Raw genomic sequence first — 18,796 nt, forward strand, 5'->3', positions numbered from 1 at the left:
ATAAACCATAAACATTAATCAATAATTATAATTATTATATAAAAGGCCACTAGCTGTCCAGATGGTGCATGTTACTGTACAGCAGATGGAGTACAAGGAGTCTGTTTACAGTGATGGGTTCCTGTCTCAGTCTTGATATCTGGACTGTTTGTTTTCTTGCTTTTCTTTGACAGTATTTGTGTGTGTTATGCTCTGCGAACTGTGGCAGAAACTGTGATGAATTTCAAGCAAGTGGCGCGGCATGATGGAATGGCTAAATATTGTGCGCTTTGTGTCATGAAGTGACAGGACTATACGTTTAGAATTTTTACAGCCTCTCATCTTCACTCACCTTCCTCTGTATTATTAATATACTTTATCTTTTTCCTTAGAATCAGAGTAAACTGATGTCCTTGGGCACCAATTTGTTTGAGACATCAGGGGCTGTAACTCATGCAATAACCCTATAAGCCAGGTCCATGTAAAGTATGTTTTTCCATTCCTTTGGAGAGACCATGGAAACAAAGCATCAACAGTGAACCACAGTGGTCTGCTCATTAACGTTAATTAAGACTGTCATTAATCATCCTGGTTGCTTGACGGTTGAATGAGTGATGTCAATCCAGGCGGTCATGCTGCAAGATTAATGAGCATTTTTCAAATCATGTACTCCTTTAACCACCCCTCTCACAAAAAGGGGTAAAACAGAAATACATGTAGTTCTAAAACATCCACCAACATGACAAAAGATTTGACCTCTTACCGTATCTTAACTGTGCTGCAGTGGGTGGTGCAACCTCCAGCTGCCCTGAAAGAGAAGAGAAGAAGAAGAAATGTATTATAAAACATCTGCATCGCCTATGGCCTGTTTTTCTATGGAGGGGAAAAGTCAGGGTAAATGTCAGACCGTTCTGAAATGGCAAAGCCTATCAGTCAGGACCTTTTAAACACAGAGAGAAAAAGTAGGGAAAGGCGGAGAGAGGAGTGAGGGAGGACATTTAGAAATGTGTCAGAGGAGATGAAAGGGAGCGAGGAAGAGGAGCAAAGAGCACCTCCCTCGTTTCCACCTCCCCTGAGCGAGACACGGAGGACAAAAGTGACGTCAGGAAATTATAATTCTGCTGCCAATCAGGCCTCAGAGGAGGCCTGCCGGCTCACTGATTATAATTGGAGTGTGTGTGTGTGTGTGTGTGTGTCTGTGTGTGTAGTGACAAACAGACAAAGAGAAAGGAAGGAAGAGACTGAAGGTGCCTGCCTCAATATCAACAGATTTAAAACTGGGGTAGACACTATTATTTTGGTGTCACTGGGCAAAAATCCCATAATAAACTTTGAGCATGTTGTAAGTCATGTGGTCTGAGACAAAACCAGACTTCTGCGTCTCCTCTTGGCACTGTTTTCATGATTTACAAAATCAAGGTCATTTCAGGTCATCTCAGAGAGAGAGAGAGGGCGTTCCTATTGGCTGTTCTACAAATGCAAATGTGCATCCCTTCAGATGTTGAAAGCCCACTTCAATGGCAGAGATCATATGGAGAAAGTTACTATTCCAGTAATGGCAACAACTGCATACACTGCAAAGCAACTCAAAAAAGGAAGATGGATTTATCAAAAAGAGCCTGACAATAAACAAAATAATACACCTGTCAATATCAACAAAGCCTGCCAGAGATAGAGAGAAAATGTTGCTGATAATCTAGCCTTTTGCTAATCTTGAACTTCACATTTATGTGAAGGTACTCAAATCACACTATGTCCTCTGCCTCGCTCCCCACTGCTACAGACCACTTCCCCGGGAGGAGAGTGGGCAGCAGCTCTGGAGACTGACCCCCAGTCAGCGGTTGCATCAACCTGCAGACGAAGTTCCCCGGGACAAGTAACATTCTACATCGCCAAAAAAATGCCGGGATAATTGCTTTCTGAGAAAATTATATCTGATGTACGGTGAAAAATGTGATTCACTTGTTGTGCATTTAGAACACCGAGTGCCGGCCCCTCCAGGTCTCGCAGTAATTATGAGTTAATAGTCATTTTAATCATCAGAAATGAATTTGTCATACATAGCCAGTGGCTTGCTACTTAATTCTAGCAAAATTATAACGACCATGGCTGGTAGCAAAACACAGAAAGCACCCCATCCTCAATTTAATTTATGTATGCCCCTAGTAAAGAAGTAAAGCTGTCTTACATTTGTTTGCTGTCTTACTTTAATATGAATCATACAAATGATCTAAAGCACACATTGGCTTGTATTTGTATGTGGGGTACTCTGTGCAAAAGGCTTATGGCCGTACTCACGTGACCAGTGGAGGTTACAGTTATCGGTCACTATTGGAGCCTCATTCTGCCAATAACGTTAGTTTATATAAAGTCCTATTGACGTCGATTAATAGGCTAAATTGATGAATTGGTCGACTTCTAGACCAAACAGCTTTAACACCTGCAGGATGAGCAAACTTTCTGTTGCTGCCGTTACATAGGTTAGACTCTGTGCTGCTGCTGGCTACCTGTTTGGGGGTTTGCACTGGCCAAATTTGAGCTGCTACAGCCAACTGAAGGTCTGGAGCTGCTGCCCGCTCTCCTCCCAGCAAAGCAGTCCAAAGTGATGGGGCGCAAGGCCGATGAACCTAGTTGGCTTGTCAGCTAATTCTTGTCTCATCTGTGTTTTCCAGATTTCTGCCTATCCCAGCTTTAAATGATGACTACTGAGATCTGATCCCAGTTTCACAACACTGACACTTAAGTTAAAGAAAAAACGTGAAGATAAAGAGCTGTAACATCCACCTGTGAGGAGAGGTCGTATAATAAAATAAGATTCAGACTGGATGTGCCACATTAATACAACAGTCACTGAGCTGTGATGTAACACAGAGACCTGCTGTAAAACAAAAGATAATTACTTTGGTTTTAAAGGTGAAGACAGGAATGATCATTTTCTCTGCAGGTTTTGTGAAATTGAATTTGTCTCACTGAGGTCAGTGGAAACACTAGTCTCCATGAAGAAGTATGTTCCATCTCTTACAGGTGTTATTGCACCACTGCAGGGCAAAACCAGAGCCGATTTGCCAAACAAAATTTGTCTCCACTGCTGCAGCCAGACACACAAGCATGTATTCATACACAGACACGCTTGCAATCCCAAATTAAATATTCCCACTGAGTTTGCTACAAGTGCAAATGCCACGTTTGTTTTCTATCTCTGCCAAGTACAGACTCTGGGAAATGAACGGCTTTTTAAAATTATGTTTTTTTCACATCTTGAATAAATTACTGACATTGCTATCGCATTATATATACATTTATGTGGAAGCTGGAAAAATTATCCTCCTTATAATAGTAAAATTCAGGCTGTAATATCACAAAATGCAAAGAAAAAAAAAACAGAACAAAACCATCTGTCTCCATCCTGTCTGCTGTCCCCACCCATTTCCATCCCCTTCTCACTTCCTCCTTCCCTTTCAGGACTCAGTGTCACATTACAAGCTTCATATTACAGTTCTCAGTTCAACCCTCATCTCATGTTGCTGTCTCAACAACGGACAACTGTTCACGTCACCGACGGCCCTTTCATCAGCAGGGAAGTTAAAATACTGCCGACACATCCACACAGATGCACACAAACAAACATGATTATGTGTTCATCATCAGCGCTCGTACTTACACACACAGATCTGTCACTGCCTCCAGCCTGTGCAGCACCTTGTGCATAATGAACCACTGTCTGTTTTCAAACCCCTCTTGAGAATTCTTAAAGGTTTTATCTCATTTCACAGGTTTTGGAACATCCTCTTAGCTACAAAAGCATAAAATATAAAAATACAAGACATGAACAAACTGGCAGAGATGAAGATCCTACTCACGGGAGATGGATGGCTTCGACAATTAAGTACCTGAACACATTTCTCTCCATTTATTACTCATTCAGGGGTTGTTCTAGGATTTAATTAAAGGCTTTCAAAGATCCTTCTGTGCTTATCTGTAAGCCAGCGCCTGTCAGGATACTGATACATCAACCACGTAACTTTTCTCATTGAAACCTCTCTCTGAACAGCTGAATTATTCTCAGCTGTTATCTGACACTAATATCTGTACGGCTTTAGGAAGAAGATAACTTGTCAGTGGATAATCATATGGATGTCACTAACCAGTGGTACCATACTCTGCGTCAACATAGATCTCTTTTGCCCTGGTCATTACCCAATTTGTAAAATTAGCATATGTAACTTTTGGATAAGTTCATAAACAACATGTAGCCGAAAAAATTTATTGGTTTTTAATGACTTAAACTGCAGTGATTACTTACAGCATATTAAAATATGACTATGAAATTCCCAAAAAGAAACCGCTTAGTAGCTGCTGCCACTCTTTATTAATGTTCTGCTGTGATATGAGCCTTATCAGCAACAATAATGGATGGTCAGTAACTGAGTTTTAGTCGAGGCGTGTAACAGCTTTGAAGGACAGTAATATCTTAATGACCAGTGACAGTGAACTTGGATTGATTCACAAATGTTTTGTAACCTTGTCCTGACTTTACAAAGCAGCATCTTCGAAGCAGTATGGCAGTATGTTGATTCCTAACGATCTCCAATAACTGCCGGATGGATTGATCCCACAGAAATGTGATGCAAATCAGTTATTCACTAAGGCGAGGGTGGTGGTGTCAAACCATGTGCTGTGCCCGGAGCACTGTATGTAACATAGGGCCCTTCTCAGTTCCTGTTTTCTTGTTCCTTCTGTGGTACTTTTCATGTAATCTAACCAGTGAAACACACAAAGAACATGTCCTGTCTTAAACTGTAAGAATCAACCTGTTTATACCTGGGACAAGACTGATCCCTCCAGTTTTCGTAAGAACCTTTTTTCCCATAGACATACAAGAGTTCTAATCAACTTGGCACTTTAATTGGATAGCATTTAACTTTCAGGCAGACAAGAGGAATTAATTATAGGAATCACTTGCTGTAGTTTTTGATGGATATGAACATCCGAATACACTACGCCCTCTCTGGCACAAGGTTTGGCAAACTGATATAGGTTTGTCTAAATCTAATCGACCCTGTACTCTATCCTGTAGCCTGACAAACAACTCCCCGGAATGTTACTACACGTCCCAGCCACGCAGACCTCTTGTCTATTTTTGTAAGCTATAACCATTTCCCTCAGTGGAAACAAAGCTTTTATTTACTTTTATTTTACAGATAAGAAAGAAATTGTGAAGACAATAAAGCCTCCACAAAATGGCATTATAAGTCTTGTGTGTGATTTATCCTGGCTTCATATGAGTAGAGGAAAAGTCTGCTAGCTGCTAGGCTAATTTATACAATGCAAATAGCCTTAGGCTTGTGTTAATAACTTTAGCATGTTATATTTGTTTGGAAAACGTGTTTAGTATAATTCAGTTGTTTTGTCGGTGAACCTTGTGAGTTGAAATGGAACCAAATTTTGTAACGTTATCCTTGATAAATGTTGCTGTTGTCGCTGGCTTCATATGAGTAGAGGAAAAGTCCGCCAGCTGCTAGGCTAATTTATACAATGTAAAATGCCATAGGCTTGTGCTAAAAACATTAGCATGTTGTATTTGTGGAGAAAAGTGTCCAGCAAAAGACAAGTGCTTTGTCTGTGAATGCTGCAAGCTCTACAGAAGCCGATTTGTGTACTTGTGTTTAGGGCTGTCAGAGCGAACTTCGCTATTCGAAAACAATTCGAATTATTGTAAAAATAAGCATATTCGAAGTTGGAAACTAAGATTCGAATATTTTGAAAAAACAAACAGACAAAAAAAAAAACAGCGCTCTACCGTGCATTAAGAGATGTTTTTTGGGGAAATACATGACTGTCAGAGAAGCCCCGTTTACAAACAGACCTACAATCCATCTCCTCTCCTCTCCTCTCCTCTCCTCTCCTCTCCTCTCCTCTCCTCTGCTGACAGTGACAGGGCGCATCTCTTTGATCCGAAGTGACACAGCCCGTTTGCTCATGCTTCGGGGTCGTTCAATAGAGTAATTGCAAATAAATATTGTTTTAATGTGTAACTATTGAAATGTTCACAAGGGCTTTCATAAATTCCTACAATGTTACAGCACTGCCGCCTCTGCAGGTTAAAAGTTAATGACAGCAACTTGAAGTGAGGAGGAGCAACACGTCTCCAGCTGCGCAGCTGTGTTGGTACTGACACTGCTGCGCTGACAAGCCGGAGACGCTCACTTTTGCATGTGATGCAAAATATTAAAATAACGTCATTATAGCACAAAAAAATATAAAAATGCGGTGGTAGGCCTAGGCTATAGCCTAAACCAAGGGAAAAATTTGGATATTATTTGAATTTTTAACATAAAAAACATTAAAAATTCAAATCTGATTTTGGGGGAAGATTGACAGCCCTACTTGTGTTTGGAATTGTCGCTATTAAGCCATGTTTAATGTGTGTTTTGAATCAACTAAACCTTACAGCGCTTCACAGAAAACCCACCCCCAGCTAGTGGTTTGGAGGTGTAACTTCAGAGAGACACAGACACACCACCGCCCAAGTATAAATGCTCACACTGGCGTAAGCCATGTGCATAGGCTACGGTGCAGCTCTGCATAGAGCTGATGCACAAAAATCTGCCTTAAGCCAGTGGTTCTAAACCTTTTTCGTGTCCTGGCCCCCTAAATTGATACACATAAGATCACGGACCCTCACTTTAGGGACCTCCATTCGAAAAGATTTACGTTGTTAGATATGACCAGATAAGACCAGAATTCTATAGTAGTCAACTACAGTTGAGGAAGTGAAACCCATGATCAATAGTCACTCTTAAAACTCTCATGACTCACACTGGGTGCAGGTCTATAGTGACTTACAAAGTGAAACTAAACAATTCCCCATATTTCTGGGGACCAAGTGGAACTCCCTCAAGCACTCCTGGGGGTCCCCATACCCATGGTTGAGAACGACTAGTCTAGGCCACCATACATATGGACTGGAAAGTTAAATGTTATTATAGCAACTGGTCATCCATTAGAAATGTCTTACCTTCAGGGTTGTATTTTAACATTGGTTCAAACTAAGGTTAACTTGTAACACTAGAGCAGATCATTCCTCTCAGGGTGCATGTTCTATAATATAATGCTGTTATAAAATGTTATACATTATTCTCATCTGTAGTTGTTAAACTTTTTTTTACAAGACTAAAAAACAAAACTAGTGAAACTACTCTTCTTTTTTTCTGTTTTCCCTCACATATTTCCCAGACAGCAGATAGCTGTACACTGTTGAACAACATGAAAGTACAGGCATGTGATCAGTTGATAAATTGTTCACATTTGTCCTATTTTTATATGACAGAAGAAATGCAATACATCATTGTGGCTCAAATCAGAACTCTGTTCCCGCTATATTTTTCCATCACTTAAAAAGTATTGGGCCAAATGAAAACGCAGCTGAGTCACCGTCTCATCACTAGTCACATGAAAAATCCCATTAACGAAAAACAGAGTCCCTTGAAGACTTTTCTCTCCCGATACTCTGGGCTCCATCCAGCTATTTATTAGAGCTGTGATCGCTGACATGGCTGTCTATTGCCCCCAGAACTCCTCTGGTATAAAGTATTGATTGCATGGTATCTTAAATCCCCCAGAGCTGCCGTCTCAAAAGAATTCAATTCCAACAGACAGGAGTGGTGAAAACATTTAATGGGCTGTGATAAGTAACTAACCATGAGCATGATTAAATACCAAGGCAGCCATGTTTCATTCTTCTCAAACCTACTCTTATGTTGTATCTTCCTACTGCAGGATCACCCGTACAGCACACATCTGATACAGACTGTGTTTACAGATAAACAGAATATTTGGGCACTGTTCGTTGCCAAGTCAGACACAGCAATTCTCTGAAGCATTTACTACGCACAGCCAAAATGATCAAAACCTACAACAGGGCTGTTAACCATACTCAAATATCTTTTAACAAGCCAATGATTTTAACAAGCAAACAAGGCTGTGTTTAGGCAGCATTTTGACACAAGAGGACACAAATTGACGAGGCTCATGCTGCGTTCTGAATTGCTATTTTTACTACTTTCAGTATGTACTGCAGCTTCCCTTATGAAGTACACTCTGGTTTATGGAGTACACATACTACAACTGGACTACTTTGTTATAACATTGTGTCCTGAAATTTGACCCTCTTGCTCATACTGTTTATCCATCGCAATCCGTGGTGTGAACTTGGAGATGCAACAAAACACCATTCACCAAGGCGGAGGTCAATCCGAAAAGCTCCTTTGTTGTTACTTTGCGATGTATGTACCGGAAATCCAGTCCCTTTTACCAGCCCAGTGTGGTAACACATTTCAACAAATAAAGGCCTGTCTCAAATTAATGACTGGTCTGGTTGCCAAGCAGTTCATTTTTATACAAGTTCTTGGCTGTATCTTGGGTGCTAGCTACCTGATTCGATCATGCATTCAAATATAACCATAAGCACCAAAGAAGACAGTAATTCATTCAGATCTATTGGCAAGGAAGACAAAAAAGTGGTCATAAAGTCAGATTATGTGTCCGTTGCTCAATTACCCTTAAGTTATTCATATTCCTTCAGTCCGTATGGTTTCACTGATCAAAAGAATCAAGTGTTTTTCAGAAAAATGAATCCAGGTGAATATTGTTTTAAGCAGGATAAAGTGCTGTTGTGTTGATATGCCAGGTGCTGTAACCCTAGGGTGCTGTGAAACGGTTGTCGTCACTCTCTCTGATGTGCTGTCTGTCGGAGCCAGATCAAATAAATGATTCATAATTAATACCTTATTTGAAGCCTCATTTTTATGCAAATAATTTCCCATCTTTGCTGAGCGACAGTTTTGTGTGAAAGGAATTAAAGGTCCCATATAGATGCCTGCCCCAAATATAGATTGATTGGTTAATTGGTTGTAGTCACTGTGACTTCTGTCAGCTCTCAATAAGCTCTCATCTCTCTGCGGCTCAGTCGATGTGACGTATCTTTCTCTGTGCAGAGGATTGTGGGTCAAACCAGCCAGAAAGGCATGCTAGCCTGCATACTGCAAAATGCAAATGGACGCAGTTAGACATCCTGGTACTTTGAGCACACTGCATTTGACAAATACAAAATATTTCTGGTATCCTTAAGAGTATGGTAGCATGGATACTGGAATGCACTGTAACAGTCATGAACAGCATGCTAGCGACTCTGAGGCTGTACAGCGGTGCGTTGAGCTAAATGCAGGCATCACTGTGCTAACATGCTCACAGTGGCAATGCTAACATGCTAATGTTTACCATGTTAGCATACTTACATTTAATTGTTGGCACTAAACACTGATGGGAACGCCAGTGTTGCAGGTATCTGGTCAAAAACTAAAACATATATTTTCAAAATGCAGCTAGCATTGATGTAAGCTAGTTTTGCTCATGTGATTACTTAATTCTAAAAGTCTAATCATCTGACCATTAATGTGCTTTATCTGTATGTCTGTATGATACACTCCTATTGGTTGTCATAACTCTCTACACCCATTTAGTTTAGTGCTGGTTGGTTGGGTTTTACCCCTAAATTTTTCATTTCACTTTCTTGTTTTGTTCTCTCCTCGGCTGCTTGCTGTTCTGAAGTCAATTTGAGGAGGCAACCATTAATACTCAAGTCCGCTTTGAGCTGTGATTGCTTAAAGCCAACATAAGAGTCACACTTTCCTGTCTTTGTTTTGCCGTGACAAATGGCTCATTCTGCACGTTGTCCCTCGGTGCCTGTACAGCATGAAATTGAAGAGTGAACAGTGTTTTGGAAAAAGGAGATAAGTCTGTGAAGGAACTGAAAATCCGACTTCTCTCTCAGCAAAGCTCAGTTATGATGAATAAACGTCCGTCGGTCCATTCAGTCAATGAAAATGACAAATAGAGCCAATAAGGTTTTCTGCACATTCAGGTGCTGGTGGTGGTACAGTGGGAGAAACCAGCAGATCTACAGGGGCAGTTTTCATCGCAGTACTGTGCAGCAGTGCGATGCAGTTTGTGTGTGTGTGTGACTGCTTCTGTTAGTGTGCTGTCTCTCGGGCTTTATCTAGCAAATGTAGACTTAGAAACATCCTTGTTTTAACCTCAGGGTTTTTATAGATTTTTGGGTAGCACACCTCCTCACAAAAAAGGGATTCTCATTATACGAGTGTGTTTGATGCAACACAGATGGTGTGTGAGTGTATAAGCAAGTATTTATCAGTTGGTTTATCAGTATCAATCTATATCATCATCATATTATCTGTATATTGAGTGTGTGTGTGTGTGTGTGCTGGTGCATGTGACAGCATGTGCACACGAGTTCAGCAGCAGAAGGAGCGATACAAGGCTAGAGCCATTCATCAACCGCACCGCGCTTTGCTATTCTCCTCTGATTTATGAGACGGAGAAGAGCAGAGTTTCGCAGCACACAGAATGTGGGTCAAGGCGGCAGGGGCAGTCATTAGTAAACATGAAATGGGAAAAGATTTGTGGGAGACAGACTTTTTGCTGCAGCAAGTTTTATAAATTTGAGGTTGAAATTAATTTGCTCTAGAACGGGCGATTAGATGCAGAAAATAATTGCTGGGAATAGTTACGAAAGAACAACTTAACGGGAAGCAATCAATACACGTTAAAATTTGTTTGTATCTAACAAAGTTAGTGAGTCCACCTCTAAACACTCATTTGGAGAAAACCTATTAATTTCTGTTTTTGTGCTCCCATTTACTAACCCCTTATATGTCTATGGAGGACTTCTAAAGGTCACATCACAACTAAAAACTCCATCTGCTGAAGGGAAAATAAAATGTTGCCAGTAAATCCAGGATTAACTAGTCACTCTATACCTGTGAGAAGAAAACGCAAAGCACTGGGGCATGACACCACACAAACTGGAGTGAAACTTAAATTTCAGCAAAGTACTTCTTTCCCCTGTGAGTTCAGTGAGTTCTACACGGCAGGTAGATAAATATATGTTCGCCCGTCTATTCCCCCTGCGCCAATTAAGGCAGCTGTGGAGGGCCTGAGTCAAAGCACAGAAACAGACAAAAAACAACCCACAAATCCTCGGAAATATCCCCCAGACAAATGGCAAGCCACGAGCGACAGGAGGAAAAGAAGAAAGAAGCCTTGTTTCCTCTCCGTCTTAAAGCCGGCACCCAGCCAGTGCGAACAAAGGACGAGATAAAAAAAAGATGATGAGTAAAAGAGAAATATTTTTAATTGAGCAATGGGCTGCTTAAAATAACTCAGAGAGCCTCATGCTAAAGGCAGTTTGCAATCACTTCCTCTGTGGTATTTTTTAACACACAGAGATAAAGTTTCTGGGAAACCATGCATTTTACATGAATGGATAAGCAACAATAACTTCACAACAATAACTCCACGTTCTTATTATCAAATTTCATCTCCCGATAACTCTGGCACAGACAGACTCCACCTACATTACAGTAAGTGCTCACTACATTTTTGTTTGGAGTGGATCCAAATCCTGCAGCAGCCCTCTCGTTCACAGTAATGGCTCCCAATCCTGGCGACACATGTGAAGCGGGTTCTATCAACCATGCAGGTTAACTGCAGGTAATTGCACACACCTGGCCCCCTAGATGTCACTTAGTGATCAAATTGCCTCAGTAAAATCAAAGCCCCTGCTCACCAGTGGTACACACACAGACACATACACAGGTGTTTTCACTCAATGTGGCTAATCAGCACCTCTGTATGTATAAGTGTGTACAGACCGTCTTCCTGGTTTTCTTTTATTGTTTCTGTTTGGTGCTTCACACTTTTATGGTTGGCTGATCTCTATTTGGCTGCATCAGTATGCTGCATGTTACTGTAAAAAAACAAGAGCAGGGAAAATTGCTTAAACAATCCAACGGTGGCACAAACTCTATTGAATCTGTCTCGGTTGATAAACAGCGGCAGGTAGAGCGGCTGTGAGAAAGCTGTTTACTGAGGGCGAGGTTTACGAGGTTTAACTGCAAATCTAAACAGCTTCTGCAAAACATTTGCAATTGTTGTGCAGTAAAAATTTCAGGCTGTTCTCATGCACTGTTCGTGGGTATACTGACAAACAGTAATGCACCACAATTAATATATAACTCACACAATCATCCATCCATCCAATAACCACATATCTTCTTGAGGGTCATGGGGGGGCTGGAGCCTATCCCAGCTGACATTGGCCAAGAGGCAGGGTACACCTTGGACAGGTCACCAGACTATCACATGGCTGACACATAGAGACAGACAGCCATTCACACTCACATTCACACCTACGGACAATTTAGAGTCACCAACTAAGCTGCATGTCTTTGGACTGTGGGAGGAAGCTGTAGTACCCGGAGAAAACCCACGCTGACACGTGGAGAACATGCAAACTCCGCACAGAAGGGCTCCCTCTCATACAATCATGAGCCGGTAATTCATATATATCCCATGTAATCAGGAAGGCTACGATCATGTTACCAATGCGCTGACTGGGGTAGAGAAGGAAATGGTATAAAGGCCGAAAGTCCATGTAGGAGCCAGAATATGTATTTAACCTCTTTATTATTTGGTTAGGCCGTACAAGTTCTTTTGGTCACTTCACTTCTGGTAGTAATTGGCACAGGGGTGGGTGTGGTTTCACTTTCTTTTACCTGTTCATTCACTGGCATGGCAGCTTGTAGACAAAGAGCGTGGCTCCAATATTTTCTGTTGACCGTTTAATCTCATTTTGTTTTAGTTGTCTCAGTTGTTTGTTTAATAAATCATCATAAACGCATCTTTGGACACAGCTAAACTACTCAGCCTCTTAGTGGCTTTTTTCATTGATAGTAGTCACTACAGTCTGCATAGGTGGGTAAGTTGGGGTGATGGATGGGTAAAACAAACACAGGACTTTCCCCCTGGAGACCAGTGTTCGTGTCCCTTGTGAAATCAATTGAACTTTGAGTTATGTTTCCCCTGTTTCTTTTCTTTGACCTAACCTATGTAACTTTACCTGCCTCAACCTAACCTATGTAATGTGAAAAGGCCATTTGTAGGGCACTAATTTGATATCATACGAGCTGCTGTATGTGCATTTTTGTAAGATATCATTCGCAGAGTTGAATGTGAATACAGTGAATATTTCCAGGTGGTTTCAGCCATGTGAAAAATGTCTACCAGTCTCCATTTTTCACCACACTGCTGGTAAGGTAGGAACATATTGTACTGTACTTGCTGCATAAGCCAGGGACTTGGGTCAGCACATTCTGTTTTCCAAATGTGAATATTGGAAACCACACTGGTACAGCACAAACCTGGATTTCATCAGTTTAAGCACACCCACCTTTACAGGGAGTTGACCATAGCAGACTCAAAGCACAACCTGTCTAAATTCAAACCTGAAAAATGTCTAATCAGCAAAGAAAAAAGCTCTGAAAACTGATTATACGCTACACCCCCAGCATCAGCAACAGCAGGGCCAGCCAGGAAAGCAACTTAGTATTTTCCCAAGTTAGAACTGCAAGTATTAGGAAGTGGTAAATATAGGCCTTGAGAGGAAATATTCACCTTAATATCTACTGTAAAGTGCTGACTTCCTGTGGGACTGCGGTGATATCTGACTGTGTCGCAAGGTCAGTTACAAAAGCCTATGGGAGGCCCAGGTACAAACCAAGGAGAAAACAGGGAGGTATGATGTGTAGTGTGTAGTGTAGTGTAGTGGTACATCTCATAGGAGTGTGAAAGGGAGGGACAGAGTGAGTGTGGGAGCGATAAGAGGAAAAAGACAGCGAAGTGAGGAGACAACAGAGCAGAAGAGATGACAGAGGAAACAGTCTGGAGGTGACAAGAAGTGAGTGTGTGTTGTCTCTGGAGGTCACATTGTCCCGTGAAAAGAAAAAAGAAACAGAAAATGATCCATCCTTGTCTCTTATGCGCTCAAGATCATGACCTCATGATCGAATGGACAGGCTCACAAAAACAAACACCACCTTGAATATCAAACACGTCCTGCTGCGCATAATAATATCACCTGGGCTTCTGTGGTGCCCGTGTAATTTGATTCATGCCTTGATCCATCTGTCTACGTTACACAGGAAAGAAGAGCCATATGCAGTCATTTTCCTCCTCACTTTGCTATCTTCTGAATCATAAAATTTTAATTGGCACCAGATTGCAAACTGGAAGACAATGTCACATCCCGGGCTATATATATATATATATATATATATTTTATTTTTTTTTTTCCTTAAGTTAAACTTGGCCTGAATGTATCTTCTTACAAAGATTCAAAACTTCTGAAAAGTGTCTTTTACTGTCCTCGCAAAAACAATATGTAAAAATACAATGTTTTTTTTAAGGTTTTGTAAGTAACTTTTTACATGTATTAATTGCTTGTTCTTGCCAATGAGTGAACAGACTGCAATGTAACTTAAAGGGCGAGTCCATCTGCATTCTATCCTGAGTTTTTCAAATGAAAACTCCCATTCAGTCATTAGCAAACAGTGTTGACGTAGGTTACCCTCCCACACATGCTGTTTGCTGACATTGACAGTGTAAGCATGGCCAGTAAGGCGAGTGTTAGCTTAGAAGATTTGAGCTAAGAGGTGGGAGATGGAGCTATTTTATTATCATCAAACCTTTATCTAAACAGGTGAAGACACATTGAGATTGAATATAATACTGCATATGTGTATTAGATGGTGGTCGGCACACAGAAGCAGGCAGGAAGTACCTGGACACAGAAGCTAATGAACGTACTGCTGCAGACGCCATATTAGTTTGGTTTCGAAAGTCACATAATAACACAAACAAAATAACTAATCAGAGGCAGCGGTAAACCAGTAATTCCTTGTGTTCTGCGAGGTAAAGAATACTGTTTTTGTCAAAGGAACTATTAACAATATGTACAAAGCTAACTGTGAAAGTGAAAGAACTAACTAGGATGAAAAAGCACTGTGATCAATAAGGTTGGAGGCGAAGGCCATGTTGTTGTAGAATTGACAGGGAGTAAACAGATGATATACATACATTGTGCAAGTAGAGAATGATGTGAATAAACATAAATAAACGTGACTAAATGTAACGTGAATAAAACTCTGACCCTTGTGCGTGAACCTGATTTCTGCCTGAGTTGCATCAAATTTCATTCGGCAGTGGTGGAGAGGACAACTCCCATGATCCCACACAATATGACATCGTAACCAAAGTCCATCTTTTATTGCTTTTATCAAGAGAATCCTAGGAGCAAAAATGACTGTGGGATTAATTCCGGATAAAGATATTTTTTCAAGGGTCACATTTTGAGCAACGACTGTCAAAAACTAATGTTAGTTTGACTGTAACTAGGCACTGCTGGCCTGTCAAGATTTGGATTTCCTGACATGTTGCAGTCGTGTCCTCCAGACTCTAACAACATTGATAATGTGCACCTAAACAGCTTGAAATGCTGTGTCTTTTTATTTACGTGTTACAAAATTAAGAAACAAATGAGCAAAAGTGTGATGGATTACACTGCGTTTAGCTGCTCTAATATAAACTGCCTACCTATGAGAGCTGAGAGAGTGAAGCAAAACAGGGAAGTTGCAGATCAGAATTTCCAGATGGGAAATCTTAAACAGTATAACCAGAGACTCAAAATGATCATATTTTGAGGGAATATCGTAAAATCTACCAACAATCTTTTTTTTTTCTAAAGCAAGCTGACCTAGCTATGATGCTTTAAACAGGGTATGAACATGGGTACGAGTCCATAGGCTATAAGTCCATCAGTTCGACAATTTTGTGATAGACTACTATTACAAAATTAAACTCCAAGACAGCACAAAGTGAGTGACGCCTCTCACATTGTCATTCATATTATCAAAACAGCTAGTATAGCTGCTTTAGGTATAATATTAATGTTGAATGTTAAGTATTCAGAGAGAAATACTAGAAGAAAAACAACTGCAAATACAGGACAGTTTTTATGTCTTTTCCTCCAACACTGCTCTGTGTTTAATGTTATAAATACACAGAGTTGTGTTCAGTGTAGAGAAAAATAGTAAAGACCATTCAAATACAGTTTCTATTTTTTATTTAGTTTATCTCTTTTATTTGTTGGCAGAGGAGGTGAGAGCAGGGTAGTGAGGTCCCTCCGGTTTTACTGAAGAGCCGGCAGACTCCTACTTCAAAGAGCGCTTTTTAGGGTTGTCGATCTTGGCCATCTGTTGCTCGAGATCGACAACTCTGTCCCTCAAGAGATCTCTGGTGGTTCTGCTTCAGGGCCTGTTGTTCTTCTATAGATCGGAAGAACACTTTTTGCCTTCCCACTGCAGTATCTCCTTCTTTATGTCCTCCTCTGCCTGCAGTGCATTCACCAGCCTGGTGTTTTCTTCCTGTGGTCCAGGGATGTCTCTTTCTCAAGAGCTTCCTCCGGATTAAAAACTTCACAGAGAGCTGCATTTCCTGTGCTCTCGCTGTCAGTTAAACACAGCTGAAGGATCTCGATCAGCGTCTCCTGTTTCACTTTTGCCCCAGCATTCAGAAATGACTGAATTTGGAGCTTTTCTTTCAGATGCTCCATCTTAGTGAGCAAAGCCACCTGCTCTCTTATGAGTTTGGCGGTCCACTCATCTCTCCCACCGCGAGCTTAGTGGCCTCTGCCATTTTTTACCCCTGTCAGCAGACAGAAATCCTTTAATGGATCAGTGGCTGCTGCTGGCCTGGGGCAGTACCTTCATTACTGCTGTTGTCTGGGCCACAGCTACCTGTGGTTCCTCAGGGGCCACATCAAGCTTCGGTTCCTAAGGGGTCTCAGCTGGCTGATGCTTTTTAGCTGCCCTCACAGGTAGGGGAATCTTGTTTTGAGCCTTTTCAGCTGGGGATACTCAGTCAGATCAAGCACCTAGCAGTAGGTCTGATTTCTCTTTTGGAGGTCAGATCCAATAGACTTCAGCCAAGGGTTTACTGCCTGGGCTTCTCTCTTCTCCAGTTCTACTGGCTGGGCCACAGCTGCCTGTGGTTCAACTGAGGCCACAACCTGTGTGTCTTCTGGGGCCACAACCTGTGCTTCCTCTGGTTCCACAGCTACCCGTGTTTCCTCTAGGGCTGCGTCAGGCTGTTCACTGCAGGCAGCATCTCTGTTGTTCCATGAATTGCCCATCAGGATTTTGTTTTTAACCCTGTTGCTGCCTTTACTACTCTGTTTTTTTTCACAGTTGCTTCCATATTCATAATGTTCTTGATGTTCTGGTTTGTGTTTGTTTGTGTCTTGTGACTGTTTATTGACTGCTGGTAGCTGCCTGGAGGCTGGTGTTGCCTGAATGCAGGTGACAGATGTGTTAATAAAAATGCAGTGCAGTGAAGGTACAGAGATTTCATGCTCAAGACGTATTCAATGTGGACAGAGTCTCTCTCTCCTCCTTATGTGCATAATGAATAACTAAATAAATAAATAACAATGTCAGCAATTTGCAGTACTATATTCATTTGATAGGTCATGGAAAATGACATCTTAAACTCCCCCACACCACACAGAATTTGTATAGTCTCAAACTACAGTGGCTTTACTTGAAACTTTTATACTCGTGCTACACTTGTGGCCTGCCCTAAAAAACGTTCAACCTCTGTAGCACCAAAGCTATGTGCAAAAAAATGTTAACGTACAGCTCTGCTATTTATTTTAGACATTTTTTCATTGACTTGCTTTGCAGATGTGTACTTTCAAACAGTGACAGAAACCCTGTCTTTGCATTTTATTTTGATCACAGTCTTTTTAAATGGAAGCACTTGTGACGTCTTGACTTACAACTGAACATTTAGCCCATTTTGTAGAAGCAGGCTGTTCACATGCACTGTTTGTATGTTTTCCAACGAAAAGTAATACACCAAAATCCTACATGGTGAGCCAGTAGTTAGTTCATAACCCATGTATTTGGAAAGACTGCAATCACGTGACAAATGCGCTGACGAAAGTTAAGCAAGTTAAGAATAAAGAAGGAAACAGTCGCTGTGGGATGCAGGTTGGGGTGGTGAATGGGTCACAAAACACAGGACTTTTCCCAGGAGACCTTTGTTTGGAATCATGTGAACTTTGAGTGATTTTAAGGTACATCGTCAGCATGTTTCTTTTACTGACCTAACCACAGTAACTTCACTTGCCTAAACCTAACCTCGTACTGTCATTCGTGGGGCGCTAAATCATAGGATATTGTACAAACTGGTGTGTATGCCTTTTCATAGGATATATGAATCGCTGTATGAGGATACCTTGGTAGGAAATAGAGAGATAAATATTGTGTAATGCCATTTAGCCTAAAAATACAATATGATCTTTGGTCCATACTGCCCAGCCTTACCTACAGTAGTAACCTAACCTGAAGTTACTGCAAAGGCCAGGGAGCATTTTATTAGCATTGGTATGATATAATATATGTAGCCCTTAAATACATAATGTAAGATCCTTCTGACGAAGATCTTGTTTTAAAACTGTCAGAGATGGGTTTTAAATCAATTCGTGGGGCTTATCAGCTAGCTACAGCTACTAAAACACAGACATTTCAGCCGGCAAAATTAACAGTTGCTATGTAGAAACTGGAAATCTCACTGTCTAATAGTAATCAAGAGGACACTGGGCAGGGTTCAACGCTAAGGTTTTTTTTCACTTGCCCGGTCGGGCAAGTTGGTCAAAGATCTACTTGCCCAAAGTCAGTTTTTACTTGCCCTATAAAAATTGTTTAATTTAAGCGGCTATCAAATAACAAAGACTGCAGTTATTTTTATGTTATGTAATCTTTATTCACACTGTATTTATTAATTAAAACAACATATGTCATGTATTGTAGTTTAATTCCTAAACAAAAATGACAGTGTC

The 18,796-nt window shown here is 41.0% G+C and overlaps 1 protein-coding gene across 2 annotated transcripts in view; it reads right to left on the minus strand.

Moving 5' to 3' along the window:
* LOC126392535 (transmembrane protein 65-like) overlaps window positions 1–18,796 on the minus strand; it is a 66,612-nt gene that overhangs the window by 36,777 nt on the left and 11,039 nt on the right. For both annotated transcript variants that reach the window (XM_050047981.1, XM_050047982.1), the window contains exon 3: window positions 743–787. In XM_050047981.1, coding sequence (XP_049903938.1) covers window positions 743–787 — 45 coding nt within the window. The remainder of the gene's footprint in view (window positions 1–742; window positions 788–18,796) is intronic.

This window comes from Epinephelus moara, chromosome 6 (assembly GCF_006386435.1).
Source record: "Epinephelus moara isolate mb chromosome 6, YSFRI_EMoa_1.0, whole genome shotgun sequence".
NCBI classification, from domain to species: domain Eukaryota; kingdom Metazoa; phylum Chordata; class Actinopteri; order Perciformes; family Serranidae; genus Epinephelus; species Epinephelus moara.